At 38.9% G+C, this 16,223-nt stretch overlaps 1 protein-coding gene and 1 long non-coding RNA gene across 2 annotated transcripts in view; both read right to left on the bottom strand.

Moving 5' to 3' along the window:
* Positions 1 to 238: 238 nt before the first annotated feature.
* On the bottom strand, positions 239 to 5,522 carry LOC103913655. Its single transcript, XR_663435.1, has 2 exons — positions 3,618 to 5,522; positions 239 to 477 (listed from the first exon to the last, which is right to left on the bottom strand). It is a non-coding gene; the product is annotated as an uncharacterized LOC103913655 (long non-coding RNA).
* Positions 5,523 to 6,137: 615 nt separating this feature from the next.
* Positions 6,138 to 16,223, bottom strand: part of BTF3L4 (basic transcription factor 3-like 4) — a 10,507-nt gene continuing 421 nt past the window's right edge. The window contains exons 2-6 of the mRNA XM_009320176.1: positions 15,143 to 15,206; positions 14,118 to 14,231; positions 11,340 to 11,541; positions 9,536 to 9,595; positions 6,138 to 8,618 (exon numbers count right to left, since the gene is read on the bottom strand). Of these exons, the coding sequence (XP_009318451.1) occupies positions 8,572 to 8,618; positions 9,536 to 9,595; positions 11,340 to 11,541; positions 14,118 to 14,231; positions 15,143 to 15,196 (477 nt within the window). The 5' untranslated portion in view covers positions 15,197 to 15,206 and the 3' untranslated portion in view covers positions 6,138 to 8,571. The remainder of the gene's footprint in view (positions 8,619 to 9,535; positions 9,596 to 11,339; positions 11,542 to 14,117; positions 14,232 to 15,142; positions 15,207 to 16,223) is intronic.

Below are 16,223 nucleotides of genomic sequence, written 5' to 3'. Positions count from 1 at the left end.
TGTGGTGTTGAACATGGACTGGATGAGTCTGGAATCCCGCAGGCATTGACATATAGACACTAAATCACAGAAAAATTAAGTGAAAGAAGAAATAACATCACTGGTGTTATGTAAAGATCTGCTTGCTGAATACAAGGCACTAATTATTCCAGGCAGATTGTGCCCTCTTGCCCATCAGTTCATTTCTCTTTCACTAGTACACATGAGGGGGGAAAAAAAAAGCCAGACACACACTCATCTTGATCATGCCATTTATTAAGTCAGCAGTGATGGCAAACAGGGAATCATTCAGTCTTACCGTCACAGACAAACCCCACCACTAAATCCCATGGAAGTGTACATGTGTAGAAGGAACAGGGTCATGAGCATGTCAGGGAGCAGGACGCTCCTTCTGCTTGTCCTATGAACTTGATGGCTCTGCTTGAACCTTCCTGTTCTCCTAGCAATGTTTTGACTTCACAGCAGTCTGGCAACTCCCTGCTCAAGCAAAAGGACATTGCTTCACTGGGTGTAATTAAGCCTATTAAAAAAAAAACAGGCTTATTTATGCCTTGCTAAATCACATGATTGAGATTTTGTGGAGTGCTGCAAGTCAGAGCACTTGGGAAGCCCTGACCAGCTATTTCCTCAACATCTCAGTGAGAGATGTCTGTTAAGTTGTTCAGGTTTGTAACTCAGAAGACAGTCAGCTGAATGTCTTGAGTTTGCTAAAAAAGGCTGGTACCCCACTGCAAAACAATTTGGACTATGATACAGGATGAAGCACAATAGGAAAGGGCACAGTAAATAATAGTACATACAGCAGGGAGCTGCTTTCTTGAACAGGGGGGGAAGCAAAAAAAAAAAAAAAAAAAAAAGCTCTTAGGCATCTTTGACATCTATCCTTTATCTTGCTTTTACCAAATCAAAGAGACCTTCTGAGTATAAAACCTTCAGATATTTTTGATTTAACAGGATTACTTAACTATGGTAGTAACAACTGTTACTTTTTATTGTGCAAGTAGAAAATGCATGTAATACCTCCCCACAGCAATTTTTCATGGGACTGCTTATAAGGGTAAGACTAATTAAGGACAAGTATTTAATCACCTCTCTCATCTTGGCTTATTTAAGAGTTAACACAGAAGGGCAAAAATTGAACCAAAGCACATCTCATACAAATTTTAACACAGATTAATGTCTCAGCAGAGAAACTAACAATAAAAAGAATTGCTCATCATGTTTATTCAATGCAAGTGAAGTCTTGTTCTGAATAGCTACTCGTTCATTTGTTCTTTCCTGACAAATGCTGGCCATCCCAAACCATAATGAACCTGAGGGCCCAAGCAGTTTGAAAGTATTAGCATACTGTGATGTCAGGCAGCCCAAATTCAACAGCTCTATTTCTCAGACAATATTCACAACAGCTATAGGGAAAGGGAGATGACAAAACTAGCAGTCAGAAAGGAAGATGCACTTGGTATACGTTCCTGATGATGGTACTGTGAGCCATTGAGGAAGTGTGGTATAAGACATTTAAGCCTTTATTACAGCTTACTGCAAACTCATGGAGTGCTTGTGCAGATTAAAACCATAAAAAGTGTATGCATTTTTCATGGAAGAGTTTCCACCAGTTAAGATGCTAATGATGTATTTCTGCTTGTTCCCAAAGAAAAAGCAATCCTGTTCAAAGAAGTCACCAAGTTCTCAGTGACCCAGACCGCACTATAAAAATCCTCTATAACTTAACAAAATCGTCAGAACACACATACCACTAGAAACAATAGCTAGGTTGTCCCTTCAATTTGACTATAGCCTTTAAAAGAAAAAGAGCGGATGGAATATTTTTATGGAAAACCCATTTCAAGGTCCTCAGGAGAACTGAGCTGGAAAATCACCATGTAATGGGATAAACTATTACAATTTCAGGGCTGAAAGCGGCCAACATGATTTTTCAGTGCACGCTGCCAATGAAAGCAACTCCGCAGCTCAAAGAGCAGGAGAAGAGATAGAGGTAATAATATCTCTGTGTTTAAAAGTTAATAATTTACAACAACACAGAAATCATGCAGCTGAGAGAAAGGTGATGTAGAAAAGACTAGAAAATTTAACACGTTCCCTGTTTTTCAGAAAACTGACATCGCTTTTGTGTCAAAATGGAAATCTCAGCAAAACACTCAAATATCCAGCAGGAGATTATGAGAAAACCTGGTGTGTTTCAGTCAAGCTGACGAAGCAGGCTGTGGGAAACTTAAGACAGACATGGGAAGAAGTCCTTATTCAAAGTAAAAATTACTTTAGGATCTATTTGCTTTCTTTCGGAAACATGCAAAAATGCAAGCCATCGCTAATTACAGCTGCCACTCAACACAGAGCAGACCAAAAAGTCTCCAGCAATAGAGCAAATGTTTCAAAATGAACAGAGAAGAAACTTCAGTTGCATCATTACTCCCCGGAGACTGTAAAAAATGCTGTAAGCAAGTTACAGCTATTTTCAGTTAAACACCATGTGTCAGAAACCAGAGCTTGTCGCAAAAATGGGAATTCCTTATTAAAGTTCACTTTGTAAGTTATTTACTGAGATTTTCAGTGAACAAGAACCTGCAGTGTGAATCAAAACTTCAACAGCTTGCCCCAGAAAATCAGTTTGCTGTCTAAAAAGAGACAGGCAAAATGGGCTCAAGGAGAAGGCTGTGTTCGGGTGCTGTGCAGCTGCAGAGCAGTGGGATGGCTGGGTTGGAGTGTGGCTGCAGTAACAGCACACTGGCGTCACATGCTGCAGCTTATCAGCCCACGATGCAGATAATGCCTTTGCATCACAAGGCATAGTGAACTGTACTGAACCCCTATTTCACAATTAAAAGTTTAAAAATAAACTGCAAGTTACAGTATCTGACCAGATCGCTCACCCAAGGCATCAATATGGCAAATCCTTCCCTTCTTCCCAAACTCAGTATGACCCTGGCAGCAGCACTGGGAGTTCCCCCATACCGTCTTGCCAAGACAAGTCTCAGAAGCAGAGCAAGCAGCAGTAGCATTAAAAGGCTACCTTGGTCTGCAAGGTGTTAGCAGTGATCGTCATCTCTACCAAGCCTGCCCAAAAGTACTGCATGCAAATGCTTTCCTTTTGAAAGGTTACCATTTATTTCACAGAAATTTAAGGCTAGCTAGCAGGTGGTAAGGAAACAACTGACATGGGCCCCAAAGCTACAGCTTCCTCTGCAGGCACCCACTTACACAGAATGCACTGTGGGACCTGCAGGTTCAAATACTGCCACCACAGCTCAGGATGCAGTTTCACAAGCTGGCTAAGTCAACCAAAGCAAGCTGTCAGGTGGAGCTTTTAGCATGTGCCAGTACTACTATGCACAACTGCGTGGTCAGACTTCACCATAAGGCAAGCTGAAAACTAACTTTAAAAAAAGTCCATCTACAACCAGTTGAACAAGCTGATCCAGTTGACCTCAGACATCAGCTACTACTGCTGGCGCTTGGGAAAGCAACAGAAAGGGAAGACTTTCTCCCTTGGTGGCAGGGAAGCCTAAGATTGGTGAAGGCCTTTCAGGGAACTTCACTCTCGGTGTGCAAAGGTCTGGTATCCCGCTGACAATGTGTTGAGATTTTAAGTCTTCACTTACCTATGTCTGGCAATAATTTGCATTGCTTGGAAATTTCCAGCTTCACACATGGCCTCAAAATCAGATCTGACGTTCTCAAAATGTAGTTTGCGCCACATTTCCCAATGTCTGTAGAGAGCTGGTCACACGGCATTGGCTCTTCTTTGTCAGCTAAGTTGCATTAGACAGAATCTAAAAACACATTAAATACTTTCTAATATTACTTTTTGACATAAGCAGTTACTATAGCTGCCGCAAGGATGTTGCAAGAAAGGGCAAGAGGTTGCATAACTCCTTTTATTCAGCTGGGATATGTGCACTGAAAGGTCAAAAAGCTTTGGAACGTAATTTTTTGTTTCAATGTTTGCCTTAGCATTGATACTTTTGATAAAGTATCAGAAACAACTTCAAGACCTCAAACGAGCAGATAATCTCCTTTTACTCCAAGGAGGCAACTAATTCAGCATAGTTGCAAAATCCATCTGCAATGCAAAGTTCAAGGAAATGCCACCTCATATTTGAGAATCTGACAGATACCAGAAAAAATTGCGTCTGAGCAAGCTGTGGGTCTGTTGTTTAGTGAAAGGGTGTTTAACAGTACTGACAGCCCACCAAATAGTATGTGTTTATCACGTGGAAGTAAAGTAACTTTTTATACCATTTGCACAGATGTAGCTCTTTCCTCTCAAGAAGCATCCAGGTGTTCATTAATTTACATACCACATACTTACAGGAGTTAGAGCAGTACTCCTGAAATAGAGGCAAACCAAGGCACTGGAAGATGTAAGAGTTTGTTTTTTCTTGCCAAATACACAATGCCAGAGTCTGAAATTAAAGCCCAGTTCCCAATAATCCTGCTCTAAATATCAACCCAAGCTTCCACCCAAACATACCGAGACCACCGATTTTAGAATTAGTCTCTTCGCTTGCTCTGCTTGGCTGCCTGAATCCTTGATTGGCACTGCGGCCCCCATGTTTCTGAATAAATCCATGAAGTTCTTCAGTGTCTGCAAACTGGTCTTTGAAAAAGCAGGGGGAATAAAAAAAATAAAAATTACTTGATGGGAAAGCAAACAGTTGAACGTGAATAACCATTCCCTGTACTTCTACTGTCACTTCCGTAAAGTTCCTATGGCTAGTGTTGTGATGGGCTTCTGTTCTGCATCACTTCATTTGCTCAAGTACAAAACATGCATCAATTAATTAATCTTGATCTTGAGAACAAGCTGTCTGTTCACTTTGCTCAACAAACCACCACCGTCTTAAAATAATAAGAGGAGACTAATCTTAAGAGCCAGTGGAAGAATTCACTCACTCACCTTCACCTATGGGGCAGTTTGCTCAGCCCCTCTGTACATCCCTACTGTCTGGGGCAGCGCAGTCTGATTCCAGGGAAATTTAGGGAAATCCTTCCTGGGTCATTCCTCAGTAGAGGCATGAATTCATCTCTTGCATATAGCACAGATTTACTATGTGTTATAACTTCCTCAGTTCCTTCCTCTTAACAGCAATACACTGCTCAATCAATACACTGCTCAGTAATTAAATCATCTGTAAGCCCTCCAGTGCTCATTTTGTACATACCAAATCCAAAACATTATTTGTGAAGATCCTGGCAGAAGGGAGTTCATAGCAACTCCTAGTTCCCATGGAAAGTTGACAAATACTAGTGAATTATCAACATATTTCAGTAAAACTTGAGTAGCAGTTCTAAATTCATCCTTATCATTCTTGTGCACTCTTCAATATTCCTACATAAGTTAAAAAGAAAAAATTCACCCGAACCCTACTTTTTTTTCGAAGATCTGTATTGTATGTTAAATGTTTTTATATCAACTCCTTCCACCCTAGCAACACTCTTAGCTGCAGACTTATTTTGTCACCACGTGCTGCACAAGAAATCCCTTACCAGCACTCAGTACCAAGTCTCCAGCATCAGACTGTACTGTAATCTCTGCCATCCATCATACATGACTTCCCCCCCCCCGCCCCGAGCAAACGCACCGCAATTGCAGGTTTTTACAGACTTGCTCTCCTGCCTGAGAGAAGCCAGCCAGTCACAGGTCTCCCATCCATAAACTAGGGTACTACAGAAATCTACTAGCAGTCAGGGCAGGAAGACTAGCATTTGCCATCTTACACTTATGCCAAGTTCTTGATTCTTTGGTCTTCACTGATTCAGCTTCGATTCTCTCACATACAATCCAAGAGATGTTTCAACTTACTTTCTGCTCTATCTTCCTACTTTCAAATCACTGCCAAGTTCTTTAACACGTATCTTTACCAGTATCTTTAGTGTGTCAACAGTATTTAAATAGTGAGCAAGTAAGTTCAAGAGCTTCAGAAACACAGTGGTTATTGTGCTTCAAGCCAAGCAAAGAACATTGTAATGTTCACCCTCACGTGGGGAGTTTTTGTTGTACCAACACTCCCCAAAACTTTTAGTAACTTTGCATTTCCATCAGCATGTACAAACGCTCTTTGAGTTATACCATGAATAAATACGAAGAAAAAGAGCTTTTCCCACAACAGCTTCGATGGGTTACTTTTTAATTAAAATCAGTTTAATGATTGATAAGCTCTAGTATTCCAGCAGCAAATCATAAGTGGTTGACTGTTCCCAGATACAGTGAGAAAACTGAAGATAATATAACTACATAAGCTAGCATATTTAGTTAGTTTACTGGTTGTCAAACATAGGAAAAAGTGAGGGTTTAACACGCAAATTGTCATGACCAAGAGCAAAAGTTAAATGAGTATTTTGTAGGAGTCAGAAAGTTCAACTATATAAACTTAGGGTATCATTGTTTCCAATGCTTAATCTCTCATAAAATTACTTTTGACATACTTCCGACATCAGAAACCAATGAGCATGAATTTTCAGTATCTGACTGGTATTTAGGGGGAGCGGATGTCCCATACATAAACTCAGGACAGTTGCTACTTTGAAACGTTCTTCACTCATGCCCCTTAAGCAAATGGAAGAACACTACAAATGCCTGTTTCCTAGTATCCTTCATTTGCTCTTTGAGCTTGCAGGGGCAGCAAAAGGCAATTCAGTGTGCCCGTACACACGTTAATGAAGACATCTCTTCCTTATAAACAGAAAAAATGCATCTGCAGCTGATTTAAGATTAGCCATACAACAAACCAAAGTTTCATTCAACACTGCAGGGAAAACAGGAGAGTGGGTATATGGGAGTGTGAAATCCTAAAGCTCTAATAGGATCCTCCCTAGTCCTGCATGTATCTTCCTTAACCACTGTTAGTAAGGATGCAGTGCTGTTTGAAACAGCTGCTGCATCCACCTGTCATTCCTCAGCTAGTGCTGGTGGGAGGAGGAGACAACACACAAGAGGGAGCATTTCCTCTTTTGTACTGTTATTTTATTTTGTAGTAAGATCCACGTAGTATATAAAATATAACAGGAAAAACTGAACAAAGCCTATAAAATAAATGGAGGAGTTCAGATGATGAACCACTACAGCTCTGCTTTCGTGGGTTTATGATGATGTCACCAGAACTCATGTACTGTTTACCTTGTACTTTTACAGTTCTCTAGCATATGAACCTACATAAAAAGCTGATATGTTCCAATTAAGCCATAGTTAATGACAGATGTAGAGGAAAAAATGGCTTTCTTAAGCCACAGCTGCCCTTGACACAGGTTACAGTGATGTCTAACTATACCATAATGCACATTACATCAAGAACCTTGAAAGAGCCTCTGAGAAAATGGGTTCACATTAAGCATTTTAAAGAAAGGTCATAAATACTGCACTGTACCAACAGTACCTCCCAATGTCCTCCTGATGCCTGAGGAGCATTTGTGGTTTTTAAGAAGCTACTACATAGATGACACCAAACCTAGAGGTAGGTTATAGGCAAAGGTAAGTTACAGGCAAGAAAAAAATATCCCTTTAGAGCTAGTCATTGCACATACTGCCCAGCAGGAGGCAAGGCAAAATGTCAACAACTCTTTCCTCCCACCTTAAACATCGCTCACACAGTGCATTTAATTCCTAGTGCCATGAGAATGACAGTGGATCATCAGCTGCTAGTAAATGCAGTCATGCCAAGAGAGCAGCTTGAAGTTATTCAAGCAAAAATCTGTTACTGTGCAAAACTGGCGCACTGGACTGTTACCAACTAGACCTCCAAGTTCAGGAAGTGACCTGATGGTAGAGAACCAAGGTGTTTGTTTTCCTTTTGACATGGGAAATACTCTATGTAATCAACAGGAGAACATACTGCTAAGCCTACATGGAAGGAGTCAAACATCAGCTTGTCTCAAAAGGTTAGAGAGACAAGAAAAAAAGAAAAAGTTGAGAAAGGTTAAAAAAAAGCACTTTTCTGAGACCAAGTTTTCTTTTTTAAAAAGTTACTGTACCAAACAAGCTGGTAAAACAGCTCATCTTCGGTACCATCTGGGATCAACATAAGGTCGATAACAATTACCTGTGTATATTTCAACAGGGATGAGAAACATCTGCAAATACACTAGTTAAGAGCAAATTAAACCCAAGTTTTAATGGTGTAATGCCTCCAGCTCACAAAACGTGGACAAAATTTTAAGACTGACTACCTTCTGTGCACTATTTGGTGATAATAAAAAAGTAACAATGCTGAAGATTCACTTTATTTCTACTTCCAAAGGAAAAGGGGAAGAGGTTAAATAAGTGTTCTCCAATTTGTTCTCCACTATATGTACACCCACACACATACACACACGCACATGCACACACCCTCAAACTGCACTGACATTTCTTTTTGACCAAAAGAGTAGATCCTGGGAGTAAGTGCAAAATGCAAAATCAACTGACAGAAAATGCTGAACAAACAGCATCATAAAAATACAAAATATTTATATTACTGAACTATTAACAGATGATGTTCTCTGTTTCTTTAAAACTTTGGAACCACATAGCTGATTTCTTAAATCTAGTCCATGCCAGCTTCCAGAACTATTAATGATTTAGTTAGCTTCATTCTTTGATGCTTCATCAAAGTTTTCTACGAGATCTGAAAGAGATGAAAACATTTAATACAGTAATGCCCGGTAACATTACCTTCGTAAGTTTAATGAAAATGCATATATTATAGGACAAGTTAAGCAGTTCTTAACTAGACTCACGTACACCACTTATTATAGGCAGATTTCAAAGGGCTTTAGAAAATAGGGTTTGTTTGAACATACACAAAGAACTAGAAACGCAGGAACAGTAAGAAGACTGGAAGTTCTAACATGAAGTGATTAAGATCTGATTTTCAGAGGTGCTCTACTAGCTGCAGTTGAGTCTTGAACAATCAGCATTCTTTAAAGAATGCCTGAAGTTAGGCACCTATTAACTGTTGTACTCCAGGAAACAACATTTTGGAAAGAAGTGAATTTTTATGCAAGGTCACAAAGAAATAAACCAGTGTCAGAGCATGAGGAATTGAACCTCCGGGTCCACCCGTTTGTTGTTTTAGCTAACACACCATACTGATGCATACAGAAGAATGTGATGATTGATAGACAGTTATTGACAAGTTAAAAACTTACAATATTTATTTATTGAGAAACTTTCAGACACTGACATAAGCTTTGTTTCTTCTACTACAGAAATAAAAATCCCCACCCCAGACTGACTTAAAGACAACCTGATGACTATGTCAGTCATGTCATTTTGCAGCCCTAAAACCCTATTTGGACATTTAGATCACCTGTTCGACCTCCCTGAAAGTATTTTAATCTATTTTCACTTAAGAATTAAGCAATTTGCACAAGGTAAACTTTTTGCAAAAGCTAGAATCCAAAGTCAATGTTTTTATGCTGCCCAGTATATGAAGCCTCCCTTAGCAAGTGAGAAGTATAATCACATCAAGAGCTAAATATTTAAATGCATTAATTGAAAGATTTATACATTAAATGGACATATAAGTGTACATGTGCCTACCTGGGACATCATCATCTTCTTCATCAATATCTTCAGATTTTGGTGCTTTACTATCCAACACTATAAAAAGAAATTTGGTGCTGAGCTCTCATTATACAGAATTAGGGATAACCTCACAACAAAATAAAAACCATAACATACAGGTGAAAAGAGAAAGCATTTCCCCAATCCCCAATAGTGACACACAAATGACTGGGTATCAACAGTAATCAGCATAACCAAAAGGTCTACTTGTGAACATTCTTATACCAAAGTATTAGCACAGCCATTTTCAAATGCTTAGGGGTATTAAGGCAGAGCTAGCAAAAGATCAAATGATACAGAAAAAAACCAGCGTGACTAATCTTCTAACCGAAGCCATGTGTTTCGATGCAACAATAATATGGTACCAGTCAGGGACCAACATATCACAATTCAATTACCAAGGGGCCACAACTGTAGGAAAAAGTATTTCCATATCAAGGGTCCTGCATCAAACCTTGTCTTATGTAAGTCATGGAAGCTGGAGCATGCTACAAGTAATCTAGAGAAATGCAAGAACTTAAAAAAATAAGAGAAAGTATTTCTTCTCATTGGTCTGACTTCCTGTACTATCTGAAGAAAGCATAGTTAAGTATCTATTGGTACCAAGGTTGTATCAAAGAAACATGCTTATGATGATCCATTTTCTAAATTTTAAAAGGTATTTTACATATTAGTATTAGTAAAGAAGGAAAAATAAACCCTTTACTTTCAATTAAACTCTGAACATGAAATATAGAAGAAATTAAAACTGATTTAGAAGGAATAACTGTTTGTTGAAGATATTAGAACAGGTAATGCAATTGTCTGTATTTGGAATTGGGAAATACAACATGTCCAATTACGGTCTTTTTAATGGCCATAACAGTATAAACATGAAAAAAATTTTTTTAATGTCCAACTTCACCGGGGCTTGATATTAAGAACTAGAGTGTAGCTGTTTTGCAGTCTAAGAAAGCTTTTACAAATTCTTATCAAAGTCAATGGACTGATTACTTGCCTGCTTTAAAGTACTCTCATGTTCTAATTTCATAACATACACCGTTGGAGAATAAATCTCCATCTATTCTTAAATTACAAACTTGCTTAGGGAGAATAGTTGAGACCTCTACAAAACATGCTACAGTGCTTCCCTAAGGAGGGTATTATTCTAAAAGGGATTGTCCCCAGACTCCATTTCGTCACTGTAAAATTACAGTAATAGTTATATCGCATATCTATACACACACCATGCTCCCATGGTTTTAAAATGAGTAGAAAAATAAAGAATCACATTAAAAACTTCGATCAATTTTTATTCTGAATTAAATCTTTGATTCTGAATTAATTTTTAAAAGTCTTGGTTTAATTCCAAATGGAATTGTAGAGTAGAAGATAAAGAACATGTTTCTTCTCTATATCCACAACAGAAATATGTTTTGTATGAACAAAGAAAACAGAATCAATCCCCTGACAAAAAGAACCTGTTGAGTTTTTCCCAGTAAAAACTTGAACTTGCTTTCCTAAGTACTTTGTCATACACAGTTATATACCTGGAATCACAGCATGCCTGACTAACCAGATTTTTTTTTTTTTTTTTTTTAAATCAGGTTAAAAGAAAAAAAAAAAAAAAACGCCCCCCCCCCCCCCCCCCCCATATTTCCACAACAGAGGCAAATAAATAAAAGCACATATGCTTTTGATCACTTTTTAAGTCACACATGCTGCTGTTAAATTTGGGTTAAAGCTTTTAATACTTAATATGTTCTTTAAATCAGCGATGAAAGATTCCAAAAAGACCTACCTTGTCTTGGGAATTGTTCAGCTAACTTCCTGAGACTTGTTAAGCTGTCAGCACCAAGCTGGCTTAAGATGCCTGGAAGCATTTCTGTGATCGGTTTAGCCTCTGCATGACCAGTAATTGCGAAAGTGTTAGCAGAGAGGGAAGCTTGAACCTTGGGGTTATTGAAGTGAATAACTGTTCCATCATCTTTTATCATGTTCACCTGTTTAAATATAGTAATAACATTTACCAAAATGTTGCAGCACCTTGTTCAACATGCATGATAAATTATTAATTCAAATCTAGATTTAAAATATTAAAATATAAAAAAAATTAAAAAACTAGTACTCCTCCTAGAGAATAATATAACTGTGATAAAAGCATCTGGAATTAACACCACCTAAACTGGAAGTAAAATATGAGTTAATGATAAAATATGGGTCCATACATACTATATGAAAAGGTAGAATTTAAGAGCTATGGTTCCTTCATAAAATACACTTATCTAAATACTAAGTAATAAATATGCAAGGATTATATATTATCATACAGTTCATGTATATTTTTAACAAAGGCAAAAAACATACATAGGTTATTAGACTGTAAGGCATAAACAAGTTAGTATCAGGAATGTCTATGGGGGAAGAAAAAACAAAACCTTCAGCTCTGTGGTAACTCTTTACAAACTAAAAGCTCTAATAGAAAAGCCTTCCCACATCAGTTTAAGACATCACCATTCCCAGCTATTTGTGTCACCTATCAGAAAAATGTTATTGTTTCTGCAGCAGAATTGGCAAAGGCACAAGAGTCACAATCTGGCCTACTTGCTGAAGCTGCCCAAGGCAAACATGCTTCCTGCACATAAACACACACAACTGGAGGTTTATGTACAAACTGCACTAGAACAGACTTCTATGCCTTCCTCATAATTCCGTGTTGATCCTTTTAAGACTAAGTACATCACCCAGTGATCCTGCTCTCTTCCTCTTCCCTGGTCTTCTGAATCACCAAGAATTAAGTTTTACAGCCAGTATAGCAGCCTGCTTTGCTCCTACTCTCAAAGTTTATACTGGCATATTTGCATGGGTTTGTTTTATGTTTTTTAACTTAAAGTGAGACAGAATGGAAAGTTAAAAAGGTTTTTCTTCTTGGCATGGCTAAGCTATGGTTAAGTGGAAAATAATTTTGTCTGAAAAAAGGAGGAGAGTTCTACCCATCGAACCAAACAGTAGTAATAAACTTAGGTCACAAAACTCGTAAGTATTGTTTTTAGTAGAAGTTACACCGAGAAAACAAATTTGGGAACTAAAGAGGAGATCTAAAGTATACAAACATATAAGTTACCAATCTTCACACAGCAGCAGAGTTCAAAATATGTTTTGAACAGGAAAACCAGGTGTGTTGCTTTCCTGCAAAACTTACGGATGTCCTGTCCCTTACACATGGGGAAATGGTAAGGAGGCTTCAAGCACTGTCATCCTCTTACTTAAAAGCCTCTTTTAAAAACCACACAGATCAGCTACTAATGTTGGACTCAACATTACTAGCCTCCCCAAACTCTTCTATCTACACAAAGGTTACCAAGGTCAACTTGTGTCCACCTGAATGCAACAACATACTGCAATTATGTACCTAGCTATCAAGGTAGAAGCATATTGCATTATCTTCCTTCACATCAAGACATTTTAAATCCTTAATAATTGTGTCTGAATAAAGATCTTATGCTCTGTGGGGAAAAGAAAACAACAAACCAAAACAGAACAGAACAAGAACTGTGTCTTTCTTTGGGTTCATATAGCTCAGCATATACATATCAAGCTTAAGTAAACAGACAAATTGAATTGTTTCTGTAGCAGAGGTATGAAAACTTACAGGCAAACCAGGCTTCTACACTGAATCTGTATTTGCCTTTGGAAGAGAGGTATGCACTAAGTGACCTCTGGAGGCACCTTGTAATCTTGCTTAAATGAATTAATCACAGATTAAATATTATGCTTCTTTAACCAAGTACTACAGTAATATTGAGTTCATGATGAAGGAACACCACCTCCTCCTCCCACGTATGAGCATGACTCTCTACAGTGTTATGGAAAATGTCAGTGTTTCACTTCATATTTTATACAGGTAAAATAGACGTATTCAAGGAATATCTGAAACCTTTATATTCCTACTTACATTAACACAGAAGCTGGTTCTGTAAAGTCTTTGCTGTGTTGTAAGAAATGTCATCTCCTGTGACTACCACAAACAATTCTGGTAATTTTCATGCAGTAAAAGGACCTAATTTTGATAATACAGACTTGCAAGTTCTTACTCCAGATGTTTTTATGGTTTTCTTTATACTCTGCACCACACAACCTTTGCTTTAGATGTGCCTGCACAGTACACGTGCATTTACTGCTCTTCTCTTCAAAGCAGGTAATCAAGTTCATAAGTCAAGAATCAAGAGAAGTTTTGTAATGAATGCAAGACACATACATGACAGCTTACTAGCTTCTACAATCACTATCTGACCAGCAGAACCTTCTCCCTTCTTTCTCTAGGTACATATGCATTAATGTAAATGAGACAACAGCAATCAATCAAGTAACTTTACCAATCAGTAACCTGACCTGTAAGTTTTTGAGGGGAAAACTATTGCTTTAAAAAAACAGCAAAAATAAAAAAAAACACAACCCCCCCAAAAACCACCACCACCCCAAAAAACAAACACACACACACCCCCCAACCCAAACAAACAAAAAAATTCACCACCATGAATTTAATTTCAAACAGGAAACACTTGTTGTATCACCATACCTCTTCAATGCCAGCAATGTTATTTACTGCCAGTTTTTTGAGGGAACTCTGAAGTTTTTTGTCATCAGCTGTAGCTGTTCTGTGCACCACCTTCTTCTTTCTGCGAGCTGTTCCCTGGAAAAGAATCAAGACACAACAGTCAGCTATTCTCAAAATCTCACAACACTTTAATTTTTCAGTCATATCACACTCTGAGCAACCTATCTGTAAGCTATGAGAAAGCTCTGTAGTAAAAAATGGTTTTCAACTTACTTTGCCTTCACCTACAGCTTTAACTGTCATTCTCAATTTTAATGCTTTTCTTAAGCGTAAAAGACACCAAACAGCAGCACTATTTTTCCCTTCCCACAAGCTAGATTATAAAAATACTATTTACTATTAAGCAATATATATAGAGTTTCCCCAAGAACTTTATTTTTTCCAAGAAGAAGCACAAATACAGTGATTTAAAAAGGTCACACTTTCATAACCAAGTAATTAACATTTTTAAACTGTTCCACAGACAGCAATTTTGGAATTCCTACTCTGCCAACTTTTGTACAACCCAGCCTACGGTTAGGAGATGAACACCCACACTGAACAAACTTTATGCTTTTTTTTGTCACATTAGCTACCTGCTGGCTCAGAGAAAAGAAACAGCTCAGTGCAGAGTCAGATAAGCCCTGGAGCTGGCACAAAGGAAGGAACTCCCCAACAGGGAGAAGAGGAAGGCAGAACTGGAACAACCAACAGGTAAGTTTAGTTTGAGCTTTCACAGGTCACAACAAGTCACCGAATTAAAATGAAAGCTTACACATCGTGGAAACTACTCATCCAGCAGTTGTGACCTGAAAGAAAGTTGCATTTCAGGGAGCAGTACTAAAATCCAGATGACACAAAACATGTGTTTTTCAGGCCTCACACATATGTATTTTTTTCCTCTGTCCCATGAACTAAAGCCTATGTTTTGAAAAACAAATTCCAGAGATGTTTCTCCTTCAACCTGTAAGTTACAGGAAACAGTGCATCTCTGATGGTTTTCTTACCTTTCCTCCTATTCGGACCTGCGCTTGAAGCTTGGCCAATTTTTCTTGGTTCATAGTGCTGCGTCTAAAGAATAAGAATGAGATACAAATACAAGTTAAATACCAAAATATTAAGAAAAAGTTTTCCACGGTCCATTTTAAAAGTACTCTTAAAACCGCAATGGGTTTTTAGATTTTTAAACTTACAGAAAATTCTCCAAAACAGTGTATCAAACAAATACACATAAACAAAAAGCTTTAAAGCCACACCACCTAAATAATACAAAGTGGTCCAGTAGCAGCCTGTTTAGCTGAAGTGTCTGCACCATGATGAGGCAAATCAACAGGACATTTGATTTTGCATCAGTCTGAGGTACTAACTGTGAATTTCCAAGTATGCTAGTTTACTGTTGGAACCATTTGACTGAACTACTGACTCAGAACAGACCCAAATCAGCACGTACAGCACGAGTGCTTCTAGGAAAACACCTTTAACAGAGCCCAGGGAGAGACTCATCACTACACTACTTTGAATACTATTTTGATCCTTTTAACTAATAAGCCAGCTCCAAACTCAGTGAAGTTCATGTCTTGACAGATCCCCTATATAAACCTCTGGCAGCTATTAATCCAATTCAATGACTGGGAAGTTAGTCAAGTGGCTTCTCCTATAGGTCAGGTGGGACCTTTAAAGGCTGGAAGACTTGAAAATCTGTAATGAGTGAAAAAACACCTCCAGCCTTCCAACTCAAGGAAGGCATTTCGCTGCTCTGCCCGAAGAAGTCATCAGGGACCCCCTGAATGAAGGGGAAATCCCCTCTGCATTTGCATTGTGCCGGGGAAGCGCGGGGAGGGGGAGACGGGGCTCCCGCGGGCGAGCAGGAACCCAACGAGGCCCCAGCACCGCCGGGAGGATCACCACACGGACAGGGACTCCGCCAGGGAGGCGGGAGAAGGGACTCAGGCCGGCAGGGCGGCTCGCTGGCTACCCCCAAAGCACGGAAAGCGGGAGGTGATAAAGGCCCCGACCCTCGGGAGCCAGGGTAATCCCGCCCGGCCGGGGCACCGCGGCCCCAGGGGAGAGTCGCCGGCCACCCGAGCC

This window comes from Pygoscelis adeliae, unplaced genomic scaffold (assembly GCF_000699105.1).
Source record: "Pygoscelis adeliae isolate BGI_AS28 unplaced genomic scaffold, ASM69910v1 Scaffold393, whole genome shotgun sequence".
Classification (NCBI taxonomy): Eukaryota; Metazoa; Chordata; class Aves; order Sphenisciformes; family Spheniscidae; genus Pygoscelis; species Pygoscelis adeliae.
This window is presented reverse-complemented; position numbering and strand designations above follow the sequence as displayed.